Source organism: Apodemus sylvaticus, chromosome 14, assembly GCF_947179515.1.
Source record: "Apodemus sylvaticus chromosome 14, mApoSyl1.1, whole genome shotgun sequence".
Lineage (NCBI taxonomy): Eukaryota > Metazoa > Chordata > Mammalia > Rodentia > Muridae > Apodemus > Apodemus sylvaticus.
The window spans coordinates 1,351,783-1,378,950 of NC_067485.1; the positions used below are offsets into that span (position 1 = coordinate 1,351,783).

A 27,168-nucleotide genomic window follows, 5' to 3' on the forward strand; every position below is an offset into this window, starting at 1 on the left:
ATGCTGTAAAGATATTATTAAGAATACTTGATTCAAATGCCTGTGAACCACAAGGTTACATAAAGAAGTTACTCTAATCTAAATGCTCCCGGATACATGGAACACACCCAGAGCCTCCTGAAAGATCTGGCGGGCTCCCAGGCTACTTGCCCTGGGAGTCACACAGGGGGCAAAGGCCAGATCCCAGCAGCATCTCCAGCAAGACAGCTACAGAGGAGGCCATGGAGAGGCTCTTCATTTCTGTGGGGCTATTCGTGTGCCTGGTTTGCCTGGTGAAGTGCATGAGGCTCTCCCATTACCTTTTTCTGAGCGTCTGCAAGGCTGTACCAAGGTCTTTCCTGCAATCAATGGGACAATGGGCAGGTAAGAGGACTCTTTGAGTTTTATTTTCTTATTCTTATGTCTCAGAATGCCTCTGTGACTTCACACAACATGTAATGGTGTGGCTAGACAGCGTGTGTGGAATTAGAACTGTCTGAAAAATCAAGGTATGGATCAGGAGATGGGGAGTGGGGACTGCCCCTCAGGTTTCATTCATGCGTCTGCTACTTTGCTAGATTTACTTCTTTTTGGAGTCTTTCTGATAATACCAATAATAAACCAGGTAGAAATATTGAGTTCTCATCTACAAATTTACAGATTTCCAAACCCTTGGCTGGTGTGTTTACATTTTATTAAAGGGAGTTTCAAAAAAAAAATTGAAATCCAAATGTTAATTTATTTTTTAAAAATGCATTCTGTGCCTCTATTCACTAAACTTGGCAACTTCATAAACTTTCTCATGGGTTTTTAAAAAATAATCATATGAGAATTGTTTAGGATGGACCCATGGATTTCTAACATTTCTTATACTTCCACTGTGTATGCACACGTGTACATATGTATACATGAGTATATGGTATGTATACACACGTGTTTGCTGCCTTTATTAAACGTACTAAGCCACTGAACTTGTGTGCTCTGGATCTGAATACCCTACCGGGCACATTCACATGCCCATGTGTCTGTGTAACTAGAATTCTGCACAGCCACTGCCCATGTAGCCTTTCTAAGAACATTCCCCAAAGAACAGTTAAGATGCAGTCAGAGATTCTGTGGCTTCAAAATGAAAAGTATCATCTTAGCTTGTTTGAGAGTTAAGAATGAAGAACATTATCATCAGCAAATGAATGATGTCTTCAGGCACAGACAAACCAGGGAGGGAACAGATTTCAAATAGAGAACAAGAAATTCCAGGAACAAGGCTGGAAAATACACAGAGAAAGTACACTGGTATTCGTGCTCAATAAACTTGAATCTTTTGTTAACTTTTCTAATGAAAAATAATGGGTTTTTATGAATATTTTGAAAACTGTGTCCTAAAAAAAGAAAAGTGTGTCCTTTAATGCTTGGTGCCAAGGTCAGCTGCAGGTAGGTATATTTGTGGTGAATTGTGAAACGTAATTGTGGACATCTGTCTCCAATTTTGGAAACGAAGGGCTTAAGGGCCTGTGAGATTGTTGGGTAGTAGATAGTGGTATTGGGGGGTTAACTATCCAAGGTCCCCAGGTCCCTGCATCCCCCTCCCCTCCCACCCCCCACCTCTCACCCCCACCAGATTCCTGTGTCCTCTTTGTCAGGTTCCCTATCTTCCACAGGCATTGAGGGCCGCTGACCTATAGGGTGGAGGAGGGAGGGGCCAGACTTCACTTCTCAGGAGGAACTCTGAGGTGTTCTTAGGGTAAGCGCTGGGCAGGAATGAAGCAATAGCAGGGTTATGCTTGCTCTTGAGGTGCTAAGGTTGCACTGCCCCAACCTTAAGAAGCCTGGATAAAATACTTATTGGCTTAGTACTTGCCTGCATTTCATAGCATGTTTTCTAGGCTCACAGATCCCTCCAAAACTACACACACACACACACACACACACACACACACACACACACACACAAGCCAAAACAGAAAACCCCTTCACTTCCAGTGTTCTGTTCAGGTTACCAGAGACTGGAAACCTTGGAATGAAGCAATGTGGCTTTGTAGTATTGAGCATTCTAGATAGAGATGTATAAGAGTCTATGAGAGAGAGACTTGAGGATGTGTCCTCTTGCTTCAAGGCTGTCACTGTTTCTTTCAGTGATCACCGGAGCAGGCGATGGCATCGGGAAAGCTTATTCATTTGAGGTGAGGTGGCTGCTTTCTGTGGTGTGGATTTTGGTGACTGGGCCTTGCCATATCTTACAGGCTGACCTCAAATGGATCTCCTTCCTTAGCTTTCTAAGTAGCTGGGACTACAGGTGAGTTCTACCAGCCTAGCTTTAAAGCTACCCTCCAGACAATGATCCTTATCATAAGCATCCACCCCACTCAACCCTTTCCTGTGTACAAAGGTTTCCTATGTACATTCATTTAAGAAGTAAAATACCAGAGCCTGACAAATACAGAGGCAGGAGTTCGCAGCCAACCATTGGACTGACTTGGGGGTCCCCAATGGAGGAGAAGGGACTGAAGGAGCTGAGGGGGGTTGCAGGTCCCTGGAGGGAGCAACAGTATCAACAGGCCAGACCCTCTGGAGCTCCTGGGGACTGGACCACCAACCAAAGAATGCACATGGAGGGACCCATGGTGCTGGCCACATATGTGGCAGAGGATGGCCCTGTTGGACATCAGTGAGAGGAGAGGCCCTTGGGCCTGAGGGTGTTCAATGCTGCAGCATAGGAGAATGCCAGGGTGGGAAGACAGGAGTGGGTGAGTGAGGGAGCAGCCTTATAGAGGCAGAGGGAGGTAGGATAGTGTAGGAAGTATCCAGAAGGGGAGACCTGGAAAGGGGAAACCATTTGAAATGTAAATAAAGAAAATATCCAACCAAAAAAAAAAAAAGTAAAATACCTTTAGTATGAGAGTAGACTGAAAAAATCACAATCTCATCCCTTAGACACTTAAAAACATTTATTTTATATGTGTTTATGCATGTTTATGTGTGTATACCACTTATGTACCCAGAAGAAGGCATCAGATCTCTTTGAGGTGTTACAGGTGGTTGTGAACCACCAATGTAGTGTTAGGACCAAACTCTGGTCTTCTGGAAAGGCAGCAAGTGCTTACAACCACTGAGCCATCTTTCTAGCCTCTGGATGCTGTTTCAATCTAGCCAGCCAACAAATAATGACACATAAAGGTACCAATGCCTCCATTTAGGCTTTAGGAATTCATGGGGCATTTGGTGTTTTCTGGTTGAAATTGCACCATAGTGTTTAGATACTAAAATGTACCTTATTTAAAAATGTAAACCCAGCCTGGCATGGTAGTGCACACCTTAATCCCAGCACTTGGGAAGCAGAGGCAGGAGGATCTCTGTGAGTTCAAGGCCAGTTTGGTCTACATAGTGAGTTCCAAAAAAAGCCAGGGCTACATGGTGAGACCTTGTCTCAAAATAAGTAAGAAAATAAATCCCTTTTATTTATTCTATACTAATAGTAAACATGCTAATTCAAAAATTATTTAAGTAGATTAGATGTATCAAGTATTGCTTTTGTTTCAAAAACACTGGGGAGGCAGAGAAAGGGATTCCCCCAGGCAAACTGATTAACCAGACTAGATAATCAATGAGGTCTGGGTTCAGCAAGGGTTGTTGCCACAGTGAATAAATTGGAGAATGATTAACAAAGAAACTTCAGGTGTCCACATGCATATGCAGCCACATACATGCTAGGCTAGCCTGCACACACTTGTGAGCCCATGTGCATTTAACACTCTCACACATACACCATACATGTGCACAGTAAACAGTGTGTAAGTCTTGATTAAGAATACTGTAAAATTTCACTGAGAGGAGCCAGTCTCCTAAACAAGGAAGATAGACAGATATTCAGAACTTGTCAATTTCCTCCAAATTTCTTTCAAATCTCATGTCATACATTTCATTGCTTTTTAAAGTTATGTTTAATTGTTAGCATTTCCTTATATCAAAAATATTGTCTTTAACTTTATTTATGTGTTTTTCCACATTTATTTATTTGTATCTCTGTGTATGTGTGTGTGTGTCTGTCTGTCTCTCTGTCTTTCTATGTGTGCGTGCCACAGTGTGCATGTAGAGATCAGAGGACAACTGCAGAGTCCATTTTCTCCTTCATCAAGTGGGTTCTGCAGATTGAACTCAGGTCATCAAACTTGGTGACAAGTGACACTACTCATTGAGCCTTCTGTCTAGGCCCCCAAAATATTATCTTTAAGAGGCTATGCAATATTCTCTCAAACGAAGGCCTGTGACTCAGCCATTTTTTTTCTCACTGGAAATTTTAGGTAAATTCCCTAATTTTTCTTCATTCTTTATAAATCTGGAAACATGTCTCAGTGAACATGGAGGGGTAGAACTGTGGACACACAAGCTCCTGTGGTCTTAGTGAGTTGTAGAGACTCGAAGTAAGCTCTGTCACCCTAGCTTGTCCAAGTTCTCATACAAATGTCACCCACTGTAAGCTGGGCAGTCCAGACAGCTCTTAGTCCCCCAGGCTCAGAGGCCCCATGGTGGGTACTCATGTCTCATCCTGGGCTACAGAGGGCAAACATCTTAGTGGGCCTCCAGGAACCAAGCTCTGGGAATATTCTAAGGGCACTAACCGTACAACATGGGTTCTACCCTTGTGAGCTAATTTACAGCATGTAAAGACTTCACCTTTGGCTGTTTTCAAAGTAACATTAAGATTTCAATATGTACATTTTGAGGGCATGCAAATATTCAGTGCCAATGAAGCACAGAACAGCAATCCTACCTCTCCATCCCAAAGACTAGAGTCACAATAAACTACCCTGTGATATGACAGCTCCAGGGGTCCTGGAGCCACTCTATACACACTTTGGGTGTGACACATCTTATTATACCATTTCAAAGACTCTGGGTGCTGGTACAGAGCATTTGTGCCTGGTGTCTATCCCAAATGAAAAATGTGTAGCCTTTGGTCATCTGAGTTCTTCGTACTTATCCTAATTCGTATAAGGATGTCCTCTCAACCAGTACTGGCTGGTCCTTGATGATGAGTGGTCACATTTGACTGTAGAGAATAGAAAGAGGGCTCAGCAACAGCTTTCCAAAGCAGTGTGTCTTCTGTTACTAAAAACTGAAAAAGAAAGGGTTGGTAAGGTGGCTCAGCGGGTAAAAAACATGTGATGCTCAGCCTGGCAACCTGAGTTTAATCCCAAGATGGAAGGAAAGAACCAAATTCAGAAGGTTGTTCTCTGACTTCCATACATGTGTTCTCCGACTCTGTGTCTCTGTCTCTGTCTGTCTGTCTCTCTCACATGCACACACACACAAACATATATCCCATCCTCCACCCTTCTACCCCAACATCTCATACTCACATTCCACCACATACACTCCATACCATCATCCCACATTACATATATATATATATATATATGTGTATGTGTATATGTATGTGTATGTATATATACACACACAGATATATATGATGAATGGATATTATATATATATACACACATATATATATGATGAGTGAAATATATATATATATATATCCATACAATCTCACACTAACATACACACACCATCACACCCACACTCCACATCCCACAACACACACATGTACATACATACATCCTATCACACATAGACCACATACACAAACATTCATAACACACCAAACATACACCTACAGAGATACACATACATACCCACACTACTCCACATACCACAGACACCCACAGCACATCAAACATACACCCACACAGACATATATGTACATCCCGCACTACACCACACATGCACATACGTATACACACACTCTTCCCTATCCCCACTCCTGACACCAAAACATACCACACCACACCACACCCATGCACATACACTAACTATAATAAAAAATGTTTACTCAGAATGATGTCTCTCTCATTGCTATGACTTGGAGCTTAACTCCCCCCTAAAGGCACATTTATGGCCTGTGGAGCTACTGGGAGGTTGTGGAACATTGGGTAGACCTAGAAGGGAATGGGACTTTTGAGATGTGGTTGTAATTCCCAGCTGCTCTGAAGTGAGTAGCTTTCCCCTGTTAAGTTTGCTCACCACAGGTCTTTAACAAGGGGGTCCTTGACCACAGCTCGGCACTCCTGTAACCTTGGGCCAAAGTAAACCTTGAAGCCTTTTAAGTTGTTTATCTCAGGTACTCTGTCACAATCACAGAAAACGGATGCACTGTGTCCCATTTTGCACATTGATTTCCTATTTCAGATCAGGGTTCTGGAAAGGCCCGAATCACCCACCAACTGTGGCCTTCCCCTCTGAATGCTGTGTGTCGCTGAGCTACCTGGATTCCGCATTCAGTTTCCCCATTCTTCCCTCAAATCTATGCGAACCTGACTGACTTAGATAGAGATCCCAAGTCAGTGCTGCCTGAGCAGATCATTCTTTTACCATCTTATAAAGCAAGGGTCAGGAGTCAGGGGCTGGGGGCTGGATGGGGAAGTCAGAGCTCACCCTGACCGGATCTGCTGATGTCATCTGGCAGATGATGTCATCCCTGGGCTTCTGAGTCACTGTCAGCACCAGGGAGCTCTGTGAGACTCATGTCCTGATGTTCTGTTCTGTCCTTGACTAATTCCTGCTTTCTTCTGTACAAACTTTTCATCTTTCCTCGTGTCTTATTAAAAGTTAATTTTTTTTTCTGAGCTCATGCAGGCTTTTATTCCTTCTAGAGAGTCCATTTTTCTCTCTGGCTAACTGCTTCTTCAGAGAAAGGGGTTCAGTATGGGATGATCTAGTCTCTACAGCTGAGAACTGACCAGATATTCTGACCTCTGACCATCATTGGCTAAATCTGTGTCAACCAATGGGAAATGGTAGCATTCTCACCTGGGCTTCTGCACAGGCTAAACAGGACAAGGAGGGCAGAATGCTGTGTAGAGATTTCCAAGTTTACCTTCTATTTGTATTGAATGCTTAAATTGTGTTTCCTGGGGCTGGAAAGATGGTTCACTCATTATGAGTGCTTGCTGCTCTTGCCAAGGACCTGAGTTTGGTTCCCAGCACTCACATTGTGGCTTGTGAACATCTATCACTCTAGTTCAAGGGGATCAGGACCTTCTGACCCCCTTGAGCAAGGGTCAGGAGTCAGGGGCTGGGGGCTGGATGGGGCAGTGTGTGCACATGATGCACAGAAACTAAGACAGGCCAAATACCCATACACGTAAAAGAAATAAAATTTAAAATTGTGTTTCCTTTTCAGATATTTTCAGAAAATTTCATATATTCACATACATTCTATGTCTCTCTGTCTTAATCTCTGTCTCTGTTTTTGTGTGCATGTGTGTGTGTGTGTGTGTGTGTTTGTATGTACTGGAGACTTTGTTAAGATTCTCTAGAGAAAACAAACCAATTAAGAAGATGGAAGGTGGGAGGGGGGAGAGAAAGAGTAGATGAGAGACAAGAACAGAATATGAATAGTTGGGGAGGGATTTTTTTTTTTTTTTTTTTTTTTTTTTTTTTTGGTTTATCTAGGCAGGGTTTCTCTGTGTAGCCCTGGCTGTCCTGGAACTCACTCTGTAGACCAGGCTGGCCTTAAACTCAGAAAACCGCCTGCCTCTGCCTCCAGAGTGCTGGGATTACAGGTGTGCGCCACCTCTGCCCAGCTTAATTCTCTTCCTTTCATATCCAATGCTTACTCGCTAATTCTTCATCCACAATCCACACCTCTTTGTAAATGCCTGATTTCTCCAGCCTTAGAGGACTTCTGTTTGAGGCTCTGGTTCTCCTGACAACAGCCTCTCTTGCCAGGTTTCCCTTTTTCTGATTCCTTGATTAGAGAAAGTGAGCTGCCTTGGGATTTGGTTCTCATTCTGATTTATCCGCTGCTCCAACTTAATTAAATAACTGGAAATTTCAAAGTAATGCTTAACGGCAGGAATAGGGGTGCATCTCTGGCTTTCGGGAAGCCTATTCTGTGCACATTTTAGTTTAATCCACATTCATCTTCAAAGTGGTGGGAGAGGCTTTGCCTCCGGTTAAAGGAATTTCAAGTATCAAACAAAGCAGGTGGGGGGTGGAGGGGGACACTTTGGAAGAGCTGGGCTGGGAGGCACAGGGTGGGCTTCCACCTCTGAGGCCCTTGTCTCCTCTATCTGCACCTGAATTCCAGCCCTGTCTTCTATTCTCTGCCACACAGAGGAAGCCCTGTCTTGCTCCCACTACTGGGTATAGATTAGCAGCCACAAGCACCTTCCTTGACCCAGGCCCCCATTCAAGCCAGCATGTGCTTGCAGAGATTCCGGACCAGTGGGCAGTGCATTCTGGGAAAGGCCTTGCTTCTAGGGGCTTAACTCTCTGAAAAGGGGCTGAAGACTCGCATATGGGGCCTGTCAGCCCCGACTTTCTCAGAATAAGATTGAGTCCTGCTTGAGCAGACAAAGGGGACAATGCTGCCCAGACAGCACAGTGCTGTCTGAGCTGCTTTTGGCCCAGACCACTTCACATGCCGCATGGAAACTCTCTCCAGGAAAAGGCGCCACCAAGGAGAGGCTAGAGCCCACAGGCAAAGAACACCCTTTGTACTAAAAATGCAAATTGTTTTTCATTTAATGGACAACTTCCCCTTTGGGAATCCAATGAAGTAAACCGGGAGACAAAAGTCCTTCATTCTTAAGTCACCTTTGTGACAGATTCCAACTCTCAGAAGAGGTGGGGGTGGGGGACTCTGTCAGCCCAGAATTGCCTGGGTTTGTTTTTTCCTCCTAGTTGATATTTTATTTTTGTCAATATATCATATTTTTTAAAACAGTTTGGTGAAATCCTATTCTAGTTTGCATGTCTCAGAAGCAGGTTGATAGTTCTTTGTATGTTTAAGATTGGAAAAGATATAAAGAAAACAATAGAAAAGCCTCATATACATGAAATAAAAACAAATAAGTCTCTCTTTAAAAAAAAGAAAAGAAAAGAAAAGAATAAGATTCTTTTCCTTCAAAAGGCTGGATATTTCAGTAAACGAGATAGACTGACAACAGTCAAATAGCATGCAAAAGAACATAGATTTCAAACCATCCTAAGCTTTGCATGTATGAGACTCAGAAGGGGGCAAAATGGCTGAACTTTATGTAAGGCATAGGAGAGAGGGGGAAAGCAGGAGAGAGGGGGTGAAGGAAATCAGTGATACAGATGAGGGTCTCCCAGGAAGAAGCCACTGTGGTTCCTGCTGGGCAAGTGTCACACTGCAACCTGTTTGTCTAAGTGTGAGGGGGAGAAGCTGCTCTGTCTACACCTTATGTTCCCTTTATGGATATTTATGTGTGTGTTGTGTTTGTGTACATTAATGTACACATGAATGTCCCTGAATTGGAGCTGGAGTTACAGGTGGTTGGAGCCATCCGATGTAGGTGTTGGGAACCAAACTCTGGTTCTCTGAAAGAGTAGTATGCATTCTTAACCACTGAGCCATCTCCTCAGCACTTTGGTTTGTTTTGTTTTTAAATAATGACTTAATTACTTTTTCTATTTTTACAAAAGGATGGCTTTTAGAAATGCTTGTTTGGAAAGACTCAGTGAAGCAGTATAGGGCAAAACCAGAACGGGGAAGTGGGAAGGGGTGAGTGGGAGGACAGGGGGAGAGAAGGGGGCTTATGGGACTTTCGGGGGAGTGGGGGGCTAGAAAAGGGGAAATCATTTGAAATGTAAACAAAAAATATATCGAATAAAAAAAAAGAAAAAAAAAAGAAATGCTTGTTTTCAAAGATCTGCAGTTTCTCTTAGTAACCAACTCAAAATATGCTACAGAGTATAATTAGTGTGAGATATTCGACACATCTCCCTGGGGAGCTGTGATCTTAGCACAGACATGTGGACAGCTCTGCTTTTCCTAAAGGGTCTCAGGGTTTGAAGCCTCATGCCAGGTGCAGCCTTCAAGGATGACCATTGAAGTTGACTTTAGTTGTTTTTATGATGTGGTGTGTGTGTGTATCTGTGTTACAGTACAAGTTAAGAATACTACCTTAGCATCTATATATCTGTGTTACAGTACCAGTTAAAAGTACGACCTTAGCAGTAAGTCTGATAGCAAGGCTAGTATTGATTGTTCTTTATGAGACTGATATGATGTCACCCAAGAGAAGCTGAGGCCTCTTATTCATCAAACTATAGCCCGAAATGTAGTATAAAGTCAGCTCATTGTCACATTGATGTGAATTCTTGGTTGTTGATGGCCAGAGAAATCCAGAAGCAAGAAATACCATTCAAGGTCATTATTTTCATTATCTGTGGTTTGGGGGCTACTCCCCAGCATCTAGGAAGACTCCCCACCCACCCACAGTCTAGCAGACAAGAACAGTCATCGTTCTGAAGGCAATGTTCCTGGTGGCTGCAGAAAATGGCCCAGAGTCCATCCTTGCATTAAAGTCAGCAACACAAGGAAAAGAATTATCTTGTCCTGACCTTTGAGATCACTATCTCTTTCCTTCTGTATAGGTCTGTCTTCTCCCAGTAGGGATGTTCTCCTTAATATATAGTCTGTATAATGCCAGTTACCCCAGTCTCCAGTTTAGCTTTTCCATCTGTCCTTGTTTTAAAATATTCATCCTTGCTGAAAGCGGTCCACTGATTTTTCAGTGTTGTAAGAGCTTACTATTATTGCTCTACTATAGCATTCCGGTATGTCCCAGTTTGCTTATGCCTTTCTCTGTCAGCAAACACTCATGTTTTCCTTATTTATGTCCCCGTCTCCAAGAGGACAGGCATGTAAATGGACAGCATCTGTAAGAACAGAACTGCCAAGTCACAGGCTGTTTTCTGATGGCAAGCGTTATTACTAAGTGATGGTGTTTGTTCTCTAGAGAGTCCAAAGTGTCAAGGTTATAGGCTCCCCACAAAAAGAGAAAACTTGACCTTCTTTTATTCTTTATTATGTAATTTTGGAATGATTGATTTTTTTTGAATGTTTGATAGAATTTACCCAGAGGATAATTGGTGATTGGAATTCTCTTGGTGGGACAATTTAAAATACTTGTTTATATTCTTATTGCCTTATTATACTATTTTCTTTGTTTGTTTGTTCTCTCCCTCTCTTGTTTGTTTGTTTTTTGAACAGCGTTTCTCTGTATAACAGATCCCTGGCTCTCCTGGAACTCACTCTATAGACCAGGCTGCCCTCAAACTCACAGAAATCTCTGCCTGCCTCTCTGCCTTCCTAGGATTAAAGGCATGCACCACCTAATTTCTCTTTTTTGTTGTTTTTTTGTTTTTATTTTTTTGTTTTGTTTTGTTTTGTTTTTGAGACAGGGCCTCTCCACATATGGGACTATGTTGATTGGTCTGGCCTCAAATTTACAGAGATCCATCTACCTCCTGAATGCTGAGATAAAAGGCATGTGCCATCATGCCTGGCAACACTTGCTTTTTGGTTTCTTTTTTTTTATTCGATATAATCTTTATTTACATTTCAAATGATTTCCCCTTTCCTAGCTCCCCACTCCCCGCAAGTCCCATAAGCCCTCTTCCCTCCCCCTGTTCCCCCATCCACCCCTTCCCACTTCCCTGTTCTGGTATTCCCCTACACTGCTGCACTGAGCCTTTCCAGAACCAGGGGCCACTCCTTCCTTCTTCTTGGACATCATTTGATATGTGGATTATGTCTTGGGTATTCCAAGTTTCTAGGCTAATATCCATTTATCAGTGAGTGCATACCATGAGTGATCTTTTGAGACTGGGTTACCTCACTTAGGATGATATTCTCCAGTTCCATCCATTTGTCTAAGAATTTCATGAATTCATTGTTTCTAATGGCTGAATAGTATTCCATTGTGTATATATACCACATTTTTTTTGTATCCATTCCTCCGTTGAGAGACATCTGGGTTCTTTCCAGCTTCTGGATATTATAAATAGGGCTGCTATGAACATAGTGGAGCATGTATCCTTATTACATGCTGGGGAATCCTCTGGGTATATGCCCAGGAGTGGTATAGCAGCGTCCTCCAGAAGTGTCATGCCCAGTTTTCTGAGGAACCACCAGACTGGTTTCCAGAGTGGTTGTACCAGCTTGCAACCCCACCAGCAGTGGAGGAGTGTTTCTCTTTCTCCACATCCTCACCAACACCTGCTATCTCCTGAGTTTTTAATCTTAGCCATTCTGACTGGTGTGAGGTAAAATCTCAGGGCTGTTTTGATTTGCATTTCCCTAATGACTAATGATGTTGAACATTTCTGAAGGTGCTTCTCAGCCATCCAAAGCTCTTCAGGTGAAAATTCTTTGTTTAGCTCTGTACCCCATTTTTAATAGAGTTATTTGGTTTTCTGGGATCTAAATAGCTAAAACTATTCTCAACAGTAAAAGAACTTCTGGGGGAATCAGTATCTTGGACCTCAAGCAATACTACAGAGCAATAGTGTTAAAAACTGCATGGTATTGGTACAGTGACAAGCAGGTGGATCAATGGAATAGGATTGAAGATCAAGAAATGAACCCACACACCTATGTCCACTTGATCTTTGACAAAGGAGCGGAAAACATCCAGTGGAAAAAAGATAGCCTTTTCAACAAATGGTGCTGGTTCAATTGGAGGTCGTCAGCATGCAGAAGAATGTGAATTGATCTATTCTTATCTCCTTGTACTAAGCTCAACTCCAAGTGGATCAAGGACCTCCACATAAAACCAGACACATTGAAACTAATAGAAAAGAAACTGGGGAAGACCCTTGAGGACATCGGTACAGAGGGAAAGTTCCTGAACAGAACACCAATAGCTTATACTCTAAGATCAAGAATTGACAAATGGAGCCGGGCGGTGGTGGCACACGCCTGTAATCCTAGCACTTGGGAGGCAGAGGCAGGTGGATTTCTGAGTTCGAGGCCAGCCTGGTCTAGAGAGTGAGTTCCAGGACAGCCAGGACTAAACAGAAAAACCCTGTCTTGAAGAAAAAAAAAAACAAAAAACAAACAAACAAAAAAAAAAGAATTGACAAATGGGACCTCATAAAATTACAAAGTTTCTCTAAGGCAAGGGACATGATCAAAAGGACAAATCAGCAACCAACAAATTGGGAAAAGATCTTCACCAACCCTACATCTGTTTTTGTTTTTAAGTGGTTATAAAGTTCCTCAAGTTATTTCTCTCATATCAGTTTAGAAATTTATATTTCTAAATTTAAATTATATTTATAATTCCCTCTCATTTATAATTTTAAAGCCAGGCAGTGGTGGCACATGCCTTTAATCCTAGCACTTGGGAGGCAGAGACAGGCAGATTTCTGATTTCAAGCCCAGCCTGGTCTACAGAGTGAGTTCCAGGACAGCAAGGGGTATACAGAGAAACCCTGTCTTGAAAAACCAAAAAAAATAAAATAAAATAAAAAATTACAAAAAATAATTTTAATTTCCGTATATTAGTGTTTTGCAAGTATGTATTTGAGTGTATCATATGCATATCTGTTGCTCACAGAGGTTAGAAGAGGATGCTAGATCCCTAGGAACTGATGTAGTTGTGTGAGTTACCTGATGTGGGTTCTGGGAACTGGACCTGTGTCCTCTGCGAGAACAGCAAGTGATCTTAACTGCTAATCCCTGCAATAGCCTCTTAATCAATTTTTAAAGAATGTTAGCAAGAATTGTGTTTATTATTTAGTTCATAGGACTCAATAGGAAGACTCCACCCCCATTTCAGTAAGAAATTGAAAAGAAATTCAGAGAAGAAACCTAGAGAGACAAGATAGCTGGGCTCAGTCAGGCCCCAAAGGCAGTGTAGTCAGATGTTTCTACAGCCCTCAACTGTTCCATGGTTGCTTTCTGGGACTCCTGTGGTGAAGACATTCGATGATATTGTCTCTAGGGCTATTACTCAGGTTGTGAAGCTTTCATTTCTCTGTTCCTTTTTCTGCTTCTACCAAAGCAGTGCCACAACTACCTGCCATCCTTTCAACTGATGTGTTTATTTCTTTAATTAAAATAAAATTAAAATGTAATCTCTCTCTCTCTCTCTCTTTCTCTCTCTCTCTCTCTCTCTCTCTGTGTGTGTGTGTGTGTGTGTATATATGTATGTATGCAGATAAATGTTGGAAAAAGAAGGAAGGAGAACAGTAACTCATGTTGAATGACTAAGGAATCACTTTATTACCAGGGAATAAAATTCAACTCTGTGGAATTGCAAACAGGTGCAGGGACCATGGAACCCAAGGAAGATTTAAAAATGCATGCGTATTGTTAGAACATCCACAAACAGGAGTCTGATAGTCTCTGACATGCATCTTGAATCTCTGGGTGTGTAGCTCTTTGAGATGATTTGTCAGAAGATAACCAGAGCTCACAGTGCCCAGTAGCCAGGTATTGTAGGTAAGCCCTTCTACCCTGATGGTCCCAACAGTGGTGGAGGGATAGCTCAGTCCTTGCAAGCATAGGGCCTGAGTTTGATTACAGAACACACATGAAAATGCTGGACAATGCTATGCATGCTTGTGGTCCCAGCACTAGAGAGGTGGGGGTGGAGAGACACTTGAGGATTGATGGCCAGAAAGTTGAACCTAGCTGATAAGTCTCAATCCAGTTAGTATCTGTCTAAAAAAAGTAAGGTTTACAACTACTGAGGTACAACCCCCAGGCTCTATAGTTGGCTACAGTGACTCCCAGATGGGAGCTCTCAGGTAGCCGGCCCATATAAGAAGACTTCTTACAGTGGCTCTGGTCACATAATGTGTACACAGCATGACTGTTAAACTGTTGGTTTCAGCTTCACCCACAGCCGCTGTTTCACTCATAGCTCAGAACTTCCATCACATAGTAGCTTAGGGGAAGCAGATGACTCACACTACAAACAGGTATGTCATGCTAAGGCCTCCCCTCCACTTACCGTCTTTCTGGTCTTTCCATTCCTGCCTGCAGCTGGCCAGACATGGGCTCAATGTTGTACTTATCAGCCGGACACTGGAAAAGCTACAGGCCATTGCAGAAGAGATTGGTGAGTGAGGAGGTGTGTGTACAGAGTTGGCCAAGCATGGCACTGACCTTCCTGTTCACGCCACATCTGTCTCCTGGAGCCTGGGTTGTCTGTCATCTCTCCTCTGTGCCCTGTTGGGCTCAGGGTACAAAGGCAAGGCCAAAGTGTATGGCATAGCTGTCACTTACCCTGAGTTGTGTGGCCTGAGTGAAGCTGGAAGAGGCTTAGGCACAGGAGGGCCATTTTCTCTGGGCCTTCACCCTTAGAATTAGCCCTGCTCACCCAGAGCCCTTAGCTTCTACCCCTTCCTTAAAAGCCAGGAACCAGGTCACTTCTTTGTAGAAGGGTGAGAGGATGCTAACTGATGGTCATCAGGTTAAAAAAAGAAAATGATGGGGCTGGAGAGAAGGCTTAGAGGTTAAGAGCACTAGTCGCTCTTCTAGAGGATCTGGGTTCAATTCCCAGCACCCCGATATGGCAGTTTACAACTGTATGTAACTTCAATTCCAGGGAATCCAACACCCTTATACAGACATACATGCAGGTAGTACACCGATGCTCATGAAATTAAAAGTAAATAGTTAAAAAAAAAGAAAAAGACATGACTTAGGACTGCCATATACAGTCACAAAGGTTATATATAATACAAACCTAAAAGACAAATTTTACAGATAATATTTTATTAGTTTAAATTGTTTAGATTATTTTAGCAAAATGACCATAATCCTTATTTTTAGGTATTCAACTTTTAATAATTATTAAGTTAATAACTAGCCAGTTTATCAATACAAAGGTGTGAATCTTTAATTATGAAGACTTTTAAAGCCATATCAGGCTGTACTCGGCCAGCCTTGTTTCTTTGGGGGAGGTTCAGAATAGAAAATGGTTGTGGGGGTGGGGGTTATGCAGCCAAACTGTGGAGGCCTGATGCCCTTGAACTGATGAATTTGGCTTTTGTTCTGTAGCTGAATAGTAGAAATCCCTCCGATTAGGACCAGACATTCTTGAGCATTTGCCTCATAATTTTAAATGTGCTTTTTATCAGGTTATAGGAAAGCAAGACATGTCTTTTACATTAAAGGATCCCCAGCTGTCATGCTGTGTGCCATAATTGCTTGATCCAGAGGAACTGAGTCTAGACACAAAGCTAAGGCACTTCTCAGGGAGTCTGGAATGCTCTACCTGTAGCTGGTACTGCTGCCTACAATGCCTTCACAGGGCAAATCAGCACAAACAGCTGATAAGGCATGAAACTCGTTAGGAGTGAAGAATAGGTCCCTTGGACAAGTTAGTCAGCTGCTCTGATCCTCAGTTTTCTGCTCTGGAAAATGGGAGAAAGAATGTCTGCTCCCTCAGGGTTATAGAGGGGCAAGCTGTCACACAGGTGGGTTGTAGAGGATACCTATAAAGGATCCTTGTGTCTGTGCTGAAGGGATCTGAGTGCATCAGACTAGTGTTTATAGCCTTCTTCCAGGGGCTCACACTTGAGTATGTGTCAATCACCTGATGGCTTGTAGAGATCAGTCTGGGTCATTACAGTGTGTCTAAACCAGCAGGTCTAGGGTAGAGACAGAAATCTATGGGTCTAACAAGATTCCCAATGATTTTGATACTACTTTGGGAAGCACAATCCCAACTCTTTCTAAAATGATTTTGTTCTTTTCTTTTTTTTTTTTTTTTAAAGATTTCATTTATCTATTTATGATATGAATACACTGTAGCTATTTTCAGATACACCAGAAGAGGGAGGACATCAGATCCTATTACAGATGGTTGTGAGCTACCATGTGGTTGCTGGGAATTGAACTCAGGACCTCTGGAAGAGCATCTAGTGCTCTTAACCACTGAGCCATTGTTCCAGCCCCCGATTTTGTTATTTTCAATTGTGTGTGTGTGTGTGTGTGTATGTGTGTATGTGTGTGTGTGTATGCGTGTGTATGCGTGTGTATGCGTGTATCTCTGTGGGAATGTGCACATGTGTTCAGGTTCCTGAAGATTCCAGAAGACGCTGTCATCCCTGCAGCTGGCGTTGCAAGTGTTGTGAGCAACATGATATGGGTATTGGGAACTGACCACAGGTCTTCCTTAAGAGTAGAAACTATTCTTAGCTGATGAACCATCTCTCTAGTCTCACAAAATCTATTTTTAATGCTGGGAACTTCAGGGTAAAGAGGGATGATTGTGCTCCTGCTTGCTAGAAATGTCTGTGATCTCTCACGCAGAGAGGATCACTGGAAGCCGTGTGAAGATTATACAAGCAGATTTTACCAGAGAAGATATCTATGACCATATTAAAGAACAACTTGAAGGCTTAGAAATAGGAGTTTTAGGTAAGTAAATTAAAAGTTCAAATATTGATGTTGCATGTAAGTATGATAATCACCAGTGACATTTTATATTGTTACCAAAACCTGCAACTATATTGTAGTATTAAAGTGAACATTGAGGGCCCTTTTGGGAGTGGGCTGGTGATAAAGATACTTGTCACCAAGTCTCATGACTGGAGTTCGATCCCTGGGATCCATATGGCAGAAAGCAAGAACCGAATGTTTCAAATTCTGAACACTAAACATACATTTACTCATACACACAGACAGGAAAAAAAAACGACCTACTTTTTACTCAGAAATCAAGATGTTTTTCTGTATTTATAGACAAGACATCTTGCAGTTGATTGCAGGTTACACTGTCAGCATTAATAGAAGAAAGTAAGATTTGAATTTTAAAGTCCTTATAAATTTAAGCCATAATTACATTTTCACAAGTAAAAATACAAAAACACATCAGTTTTAGAAAATCTGGAAAGTATGGATAAACACACGCAGGACACATTTTTAAAGTTTCCCCAAACTTGTGACAGTGTTTTGGTGCATCTCCTTACAGGTACGAATGGGGATTTTCAAAACTGCTGGAGTGTAACTTGTCTGGTGGAAGGCAATTCCATCCCCAATGTCTTACAAACCAAGCGTGCTGGTGCACACTGTAATCCAAGCACTCAGGAGGTGGAGGAAGGAGGATTGGAAGTTTAGGGTTATCCTCAAGTGCATAGTTAAAAATCCTTATATCACAAATGTTGTTTCCTAATGTCTTTAAATTCTAAATTGCCAATGTGTGTGTGTGTGTGTGTGTGTGTGTGTGTGTGTACATGTGGAGGTCAGTGGCCAATGTCAGCTGTCTTCTGTTACTCTCCACATTATATTTTGAGCCCTGGTCTTTCACTGAAACCAGAGCTCATTGTTTCTGTTAGGCTCACTGCCCAGTAAGCTCAGCAGTACTAGGATTGTAGATGTGCACTGCCATGTGTTTGTGAGCCACCCAGTGTGGGTGCTGGGAACTGAACCCTGGTCCTCTGCAAGGGCAGCAGGCACTCTTAATCAGTGAGCCAGCTCTCCAGACCCCAGCTTGCTTGTCTCTGCCCTCCCTTTCTCCCTCCCTTCTTTTCTTTTCTTCTTTTTCTTCCTTCCTTCCTTCCTTCCTTCCTTCCTTCCTTCCTTCCTTTCTTTCTTTCTTTCTTTCTTTCTTTCTTTCTTTCTTTCTTTCTTTCTTTCTTTCTTTCTTTCTTTCTTTCTTTCTTTCTTTCTTTCTTTCTTTCTTTCTTTCTTTTTAGTTTTTTAGATTTGGTTTTTTCCAGACAGGGTTTCTCTGTATAGCCCTGGCTGTCCTGGAACTCACTCTGTAGACCAGGCTGGCCTCAAACTCAGAAATCTGCCTGCCTCTGCCTCCCAGAGTGCTGGGATTACAGACTGTGCCACCACAGCCCAACCCTACCTTCGTTTCTGTATTAATGTAGGTACTGGGGATTAAACTTAGGTTCCCATTTTGTACAATAGTATTGTATTGAACAGGTCTTCTCCCTAGCTTGCAGTCACTTTCCTTGTTATTACGTCATATTGCAATGAGTACTCATGTACAGATATCAATTTGTACATGTTTCTGTAGGAAGATTTCCTATCTGCTCTCATACCCTTTGCTTTGACTCTTTCTGCCAGTCAACAATGTTGGAATGCTCCCCAGCTTGTTCCCAAGCCATTTCCTGAGCATGCCCGATGAGAGCCAGGTGAGCCTCTGTCCTTTCTATCTGCTTGTCTCTCAGCCAGATATGAACCCTGGCTTGATTGCCAGGGCTGGGGGAAGGGGGATGGGAATCGGGTCAGGCCAGACTCTGCTGCATGGTGACTGTCAGGATATCTTTCTTTTCACCTCAGAACTTGACACACAGTCAAGCATGTACCTTTTCATCTCTGCTCTTCTCTGCCCATCAAAAAACATCCTAACCATGATACCTTTCTTTTAGGAATCTGTGCTCCACCTAACAAATTTATGGCTTTAGCGACATGGGAGCTGCCAGCACTTGGCCATTTCTATCTTCCTAGGTGATAAGATGTAGCCAATTTTCAGTGAGAGGGAAGTTTACATGCCTCTCAGTATCTGGGGGATTAACTCTCCTTAGATACTGAAGCCCATGAGCCTTCAAGTTCATGATAAAATGGCATCTTGTTCACTGCCAGGCTATACATATTTTTCTCTAGGTGACTTATCTCTAATATGATTTAAATGTGTGAGAACAGTTGTTAAGCTATAGTGTTTACAGAATAAAGACAATGCAAGTCAGTACTTGTTCAGTTCAGTTGTGAATTTTTTTTTATTCGATATATTTTTTATTTACATTTCAAATGATTTCCCCTTTTCTAGCCCCCCACTCCCCGAAAGTCCCATAAGCCCCCTTCTCTCCCGCTGTCCTCCCACCCACCCCTTCCCACTTCCCCATTCTGGTTTTGCCCTATACTTCTTCACTGAGTCTTTCTAGAACAAGGGGCCACTCCTCCTTTCTTTTTGTACCTCATTTGATGTGTGGATTATGTTTTGGGTATTCCAGTTTTCTAGGTTAATATCCACTTATTAGTGAGTGCATACCATGAGTCACCTTTTGAGTCTGGGTTACCTCACTTAGGATGATGTTTTCTAGCTCCATCCATTTGCCTAAGAATTTCATGAATTCATTGTTTCTAATGGCTGAATAGTACTCCATTGTGTAGATATACCACATTTTTTGCATCCACTCTTCTGTTGAGGGATACCTGGGTTCTTTCCAGCATCTGGCAATTATAAATAGGGCTGCTATGAACATAGTAGAGCATGTATCCTTATTACATGGTGGGGAATCCTCTGGGTATATGCCCAGGAGTGGTATAGCAGGATCTTCTGGAAGTGAGGTGCCCAGTTTTCGGAGGAACCACCAAACTGATTTCCAGAGTGGCTGTACCAATTTGCAACCCCACCAGCAGTGGAGGAGTGTTCCTCTTTCTCCACATCCTCTCCAACACCTGCTGTCTCCTGAATTTTTAATCTTAGCCATTCTGACTGGTGTAAGGTGAAATCTCAGGGTTGTTTTGATTTGCATTTCCCTAATGACTAATGAAGTTGAGCATTTTTTAAGATGCTTCTCCGCCATCCGAAGTTCTTCAGGTGAGAATTCCCTGTTTAACTCTGTACCCCATTTTTTAATAGGGTTGTTTGGTTTTCTGGAGTCTAACTTCTTAAGTTCTTTATATATATTGGATATTAGCCCTCAATCTGATGTAGGATTGGTGAAGATCTTTTCCCAATTTGTTGGTTGCCGATTTGTCCTTTTGATGGTGTCCTTTGCCGTACAGAAACTTTGTAATTTTATGAGGTCCCATTTGTCAATTCTTGATCTTAGTGCATACGCTATTGGTGTTCTGTTCAGAAATTTTCTCCCTGTACCAATGTCCTCAAGGGTCTTCCCCAGTTTCTTTTCTATTAGGTTCAGAGTGTCTGGCTTTATGTGGAGGTCCTTGATCCATTTGGATTTGAGCTTAGTACAAGGCGATAAAGATGGATCAATTCGCATTCTTCTGCATGCTGACCTCCAGTTGAACCAGCACCATTTGTTGAAAAGGCTATCTTTTTTCCATTGGATGTTTTCAGCCCCTTTGTCGAGGATCAAGTGGCCATAGATGTGTGGGTTCATTTCTGGATCTTCGATCCTGTTCCATTGATCTGCCTGCCTGTCACTGTACCAATACCATGCAGTTTTTAACACTATTGCTCTGTAGTATTGCTTGAGGTCAGGGATACTGATTCCCCCAGAATTTCTTTTGTTGCTGAGAATAGTTTTAGCTATCCTGGGTTTTTTGTTATTCCAGATGAATTTGTTGACAAAATTCAGCATCCTTTCATGCTTAAAGTTTGGAAAGAACTGGAATTCAAGGCCCATACCTAAACATAGTAAAAGCAATATACAGCAAACCGGTAGCCAGCATCAAACTAAATGGAGAGAAACTTGAAGCAATCCCACTAAAATCAGGGACTAGACAGGGCTGCCCCCTCTCTCCTTATCTTTTCAATATTGTACTTGAGGTACTAGCTCGGGCAATTCGACAACATAAGGAGGTCAAAGGGATACAAATTGGAAAGGAAGAAGTCAAACTATCATTATTTGCAGATGACATAATAGTCTACCTAAGTGACCCAAAAAACTCCACTAGAGAACTCCTACAGCTGATAAACAACTTCAGCAAACTGGCAGGTTATAAAATCAACACAAGCAAATCAGTGGCCTTCCTATACTCAAAGGATAAGCAGGCTGAGAAAGAAATTAGGGAAATGACCCCCTTCACAATAGCCACAAACAGTATAAAGTATCTTGGGGTGACTCTTACCAAACATGTGAAAGATCTTTACGACAAGAACTTCAAAACTCTGAAGAAGGAAATGGAAGAAGCAAATAGGAAAACCTCCCATGCTCATGGATCACCAGAATCAATATAGTTAAAATGGCCATTTTGCCAAAAGCAATATACAGATTCAATGCAGTTGTGAATTTTTTAAAAAGTTAAATTAAGTAAATATATTTTAGTAAATATTTTTTCTTTGAAAATTTTAAGTTTAACTTTAAAGTTTGCCTTTTGACAAATTTCTTAGATGCATCTATGTATAGAGATACATAACCCTCTCTTCTTATTCCCTCTTACTCTTTCTGGAGTCTTCTTCCCAGTAAATTTCCCTCCTACTTTTATGTCTTTAAATATTTTAATATTTTAATTATTTCTTGGGAAATATTCACTCTTTCAAGTTCTCCTAGAGCCATCTCACCCTTCCCATCCTTTCCAACTTTGAGTCTTTCTTCTTCCTCCTTTTCTACCTCCTCTTCTTCCTCTTCCTCTTCTTCTTTTTAAAATAACATAAAATCCAATTTGTGCTGCCTACTGATCATCCATTGGAATGTGATTGACCTAACAGGGCTACACCCTTAAAGAAACTCTCCCTCTACCAGAAGCCATCAGCTGTTAAGAATGCTTCAGCTTGCACTGGGGACTCATTAGCCCTCAACACTCCATGCTGGAATCTTGGCTGGTTTCATCTTGTACAGGCAACCACTGCTGTGGGTTCCTAAGTTCAATGGCCATGTTATACCCAGAAGACATTGTCATATCTTATTCTTCTCTTTTAAATGAACTACTGAGTTTTATTAGGATTGCTTGCATGAACAGCCCATTTAGGTGGGCTGCCACTTCCTAGGGCATGGGTAATTTATCAGTGGCTATACTACTGACATAAAAAATGACACTCCCCGCCAACAGCAACCAGTAGCACCACAGGGAGGTACATTTTGAAGGTTTTTAATTCATAGTTAGTTGAACCCAAGAATGGAGCCTGTGAATGCCCAGGGCTCACTGCACGTGGCCTAGATTCTGTGTGGCTGGAGACTCTGGAAGTTCAGAGAGGTCTGACTCACAACTGACATTTAGGGCAGGAGAATTTTTTTTAAATGTATTGAACAGCCCTAGAAGGCACTTGTTTACTGACCCTTTCCACAGTCCTGATCTTTGAGGTGTGTGTGTTGGGTGCAGGTGGGGGATTGCCTCAGTCTGAGCAGGCTTCATGCTTCCATGCCTCAGTTGAGCAGGTGTCCCTCTGGTCCATTTAAACCCCGTGTCTGCTGCTTGGCCTATGATGCCAGCTGGCCTAGTTTCCTTTCTGTTGCTGTAGTAAAAACATTCTGACACAACGCAACTTGTGTGTGAGATGGGTTTATTTGACTTATATTTCTAGATCCAATCATCACGGGAAGTCAGAGCAGAACCTTGACATCTTGGAGGAATGCTACGTGCTGACTTGCTCTCAGACTCATGTTTGGCCAGCTTTCTTACATAGCCCAGGACCCATCTGCCTAGGGACAGTTCTACCTGTCATGTGCTGAGCCCTCCTGCATCCACTATGGTCAAGGCAATACATTCAGATATGCCCACACGCCCATCCGTCCTCAACTGAGACTCCTTTCTCAGGTGACTCTGGGCTGTGTCAGGTTGATCATTAAAGCTCATGAAAACACTAGGTTGTTGATGCTCAGCCCCACCACATACCCCTCTCCAAGTGTGATCTCTGTTTCAAACTCTCAATTTCAAGACTGTCTTTCTCTTCAGCAGCTTCCATTATCATGTTGCTCTTTCTGTCTGTGTTTGGGGTCCTGTCTGTGCCTTCCTCTTTCCCTCTTTCCATCCCTTGTGTAAGATGATTCTCGTATTCCTGAGGGAGTTACTGACTGGACCAGGTGTTTCCAGGTTCTTGGTTTCTTGTTCAAAGACACACACACACACACACACACACACACACACACACACACACCAATTGAAGACATACAAACAGATTGCAAACCGGCAAGAACTTCTTAAGAAGAAACTAAAGAGTGCAGATCATGTATGCCGCACAAGTACAGCCAGCACCTTGAGTTGGAGTACTCAAGACTGGTCATGTTTGGAGACTTCATTTATGGGGTTAGGAAGAAGAGGAGGTGGTTTCTGAGGGGCATCACTTAGGCAGTTCTCTGTTTTGATCAACAGGCTTGGATAATGTCAACCTTTGCTCACTGAATGTACTTTCCCATAATGGATCTGATTTTAATCGTATGCATGTTTGATTATACATAGATAGAAGATGGCAAATAGTGCCTTTTCTCCAAAACTTCACTCAGAGGACTGATTCCTTTACTATGCATGCATCCATAACTGACTTCTGCATCCTAATTATATCTTGGAACATACCTGCATGGAAACTGAATCCTCAAGGACTTGTTAAAGAGTACATGTGAATTAGGGTGTGCTTGCAGCCCAATTCAGTTGAGAGTCCCAGGCTGATAAGTGCATCTCTAAGAGAGAGTTGTGTACATAACCCAAGCCATGGTTCCAGGTTGCTAAGTCTTCCCTATGTTTGCCTGCTCTTCTAGCATTTTCTTTTCCTGTCTTCTGTAGCCCAGAACCTCTAGCTTGCATTATCTGACTGTTCATCTTTTTATCCTAGACTCCCCAAGCTCACCCTTCTTCCTCCAGCTCAAAATTCAACACTAGCCTCCATGATAAAAAGATTCCTCCCAATAAACCCATATGTTGTTGAAAATATCCTAAATAAAAAAAAAAAAAACTGCTCAGTACATCTAACCTCCTGGCCAACCCAGCTCCAGATATGGCACACTACAGAAGGATGGGTTTTCCTCAGGGAAGAGAGGCTGTCTGGGATGTAGTCAAGGTCCAGCATGGCAGAAGGGCATTATACCACATGCCACCAGCCCTGGAGAAACTACACATTCAAAATTTGAAGTGTGATTTCTATTGTATGTACACTGATTTTGCTTCATCAGAAGCCATTCCAACCACCAGAAATCAGGAACCATCTATCTTCTGTTGACACCTAAGGCTCTGTTATTTCCAGAATTTTCAAGGCAGCTCTCCTGCTGAGGCTAACATGTAGGTAGGACCATAGAACAGATGTCACCGAGCCTTAGCTAGGAATCAGAATGTTTAGGAGCACGTGAGGGAACCACTGGTACTCAGCTGTGGCCCGCTTGATTCTTTGTTAACACCAACTTCTCCCTGGGATAGCAACTCTCTGAGGACTGGGCTAACTGTGTCTAATTATTTATTGCAGAGTCTCATCCACTGCAACATTACCTCCGTAGTCAAGGTACGTGATGAACATGTGTGCTAAACACATTAAAATACAGAGACTGAAACACTGCACAAACTTAAACTGCTCTTGGACACAGGCTAGGCCTTACCTTTCCCCTGCTTTACTCTGTTCTCATGAGGAAAACACACAGCTGGGCTCATTTTCTTTAGTATCTGAACCCCATTTTTTTTCATTTGGAATGCATCAGACCTGAAGATACCAATACTTCCTCAGGATTTCAGAGCAATTCTCTTAAAATTTAATATTTTAAAAAATGTTTAGTTGTCTCTGTGAAGATAAAGGCATTCACTATATCAGGAAAGATGACAAAGAGCCTGTTGTTCAGTATTTGTTGAATTAAACTCAAGGCCATCTGTATAGTAGACTCTTCTTTTTTAAAACTTTAATTGATTATCTTATTTTTTAAATTATGCATATTATGTATAACTGCAGGTAGGTAGGTGCCTATGAACACCAGATGTACTAGACACCCTGGAACTGGAGTTACCAGTGGTTGTGAGCTGCCTGACCTGGGTTCTGGGAATGTACCCTCTTAACCTCTGAGCCATGTCTTCAGCCCAGTAATTTCTTATTTGTGGTTTAGTTATCTGTGGTCAGCCATGGTCTCAGAACATTAAAAGGAAGAGTCTCAGTCCCTTCATGAAAGAGACTAGAGACCACATTCACATAACTCTTGTTTATACTATATTATTATGACTGCTATATTTTATTATTAGTCATTAATCTCTTGTTATGTCTAATTTGTAAGTTAAACTTACTGTCAGTTGTGTTGGTTTCAGGCTTTATACTCAGGATTTTAGAATGTACCCTAGACATATCACTGTTGAGTATGTGTTCTAAGCTCAGCTCAGCAGGTGATTAATTGGACAGCACAGAACAAGTTATCCAACCATCCTGAATTTCCAAGTCTGTATCTCTTATAAAAGTATTAGATGGAGCAGCTGTGGAGATGGCTCTATTAGCTGTCTTGCAGGCATGAGGATTTGAATTAAAATCTCAGGTATGATGTTATGTTCCTATAATTCCAGCAATGGTAAGACAGGAGGCAGAGACAGGCAGATCTCCTGAAGCTTGTGAATCAGCTAGCAAGACATACATAGTGAAGTCCTAGTCAATGAGAACTCAGTCTGTCTTACACAAAAGGTGGAAGGTGCTGCAGACCCTGAAATCGGTCTCTGACTTTTCATACATGCCATGCATGACCACCCACACCCCTCCCTTTACACAGAGATACACAAATAGTATTAGATGAAGCAATGTCTCAGGTATATTGAGCTGTTGGGTCCTTTCTTTGGGTCAGTTGCAGACTCATTTATGCTAGGATTCTCTCAAAGCTAGTCCATTTATACCTCTATGTGAAGAAGAGGGCCTACATCCTGGAAAGACAGTTTAGAAACAGGTGCTGCTTAAGAATGGATCATGTGACACGGTGAGGTGTTAATTCTTTAGTGTGAACAGAATGTTTCCCCTTCCTCTAAGTTCATAGAGCCCTCTGCCTCCACCACACTACACAGCTAATGAGTGAGCTCTGAGCTTTCTGCCTATGCTCACTCCACAGCTGGGCACCCAGCTTATCCATGAAGTTCACATCTGTATGTGGCAGTCTTGTTGATCTCTGTTGGCAGTCAATAGACCTGCAAGGAGAAGCAAGGTGGAAACTCTGATTTCGGGTTGCCTGGTGCATGTGGGTCCAGTTTCAGGGTCTGGAACACAAGATGGCTGAGGAGAACCAGGTTTCAAACATCAGAAGAGGAAGCTGATCAGCACCCTTCTCCACAGGCAGTAATTTCAGGTGGATAAGCTCCCTGGCAATGGTTCGTCGTTGGTTGTTTTTCTATAACGAGCTGGAATGTTACGGCTTCCTGCTTGGTTATTATCGAGTGCTCACGGGGTTTGTGTGCTAAGCAATCTGTGGCTTTTTAAAGCTCTCAGCTCATGTGGCTTTAAGGTTTATGTGGTCCACTGTTGAAGCTTATCATTAAAATCTTTTTTACATTATTTTGAACATTGATCTTTCAATCTTGGGTTGTTTGATCAGCTAGATGTCCCCTTGATAACCTTCTGATTCCTTTACTAAAGAAATGCTTTGATTTGAATTTTTAAAATTTTATTTGTTATAGACACTAAACTCCCTAAGCAACAAAGAAAATAAATTAAAGTCAGCTTCTAAATATACCATGCACTCATTAGCCTGGTTGGCTGGAAGCATGATTCACAACTCCCAATGATTTCAAAGGTGCTGTCTGGCAAGAATATGCTCTTGCTGGTCAAGGGCAGAAGTAGG

At 42.2% G+C, this 27,168-nt stretch overlaps 1 protein-coding gene across 1 annotated transcript in view; it reads left to right on the forward strand.

Moving 5' to 3' along the window:
• The first annotated feature begins 221 nt into the window (after nt 1-221).
• The window catches only part of Hsd17b3 (hydroxysteroid 17-beta dehydrogenase 3), a 34,506-nt gene continuing 7,559 nt past the window's right edge, over nt 222-27,168 (forward strand). The window contains exons 1-6 of the mRNA XM_052157459.1: nt 222-363; nt 2,113-2,159; nt 14,843-14,918; nt 17,120-17,227; nt 18,887-18,954; nt 24,843-24,878. Coding sequence (XP_052013419.1) covers nt 222-363; nt 2,113-2,159; nt 14,843-14,918; nt 17,120-17,227; nt 18,887-18,954; nt 24,843-24,878 — 477 coding nt within the window. The remainder of the gene's footprint in view (nt 364-2,112; nt 2,160-14,842; nt 14,919-17,119; nt 17,228-18,886; nt 18,955-24,842; nt 24,879-27,168) is intronic.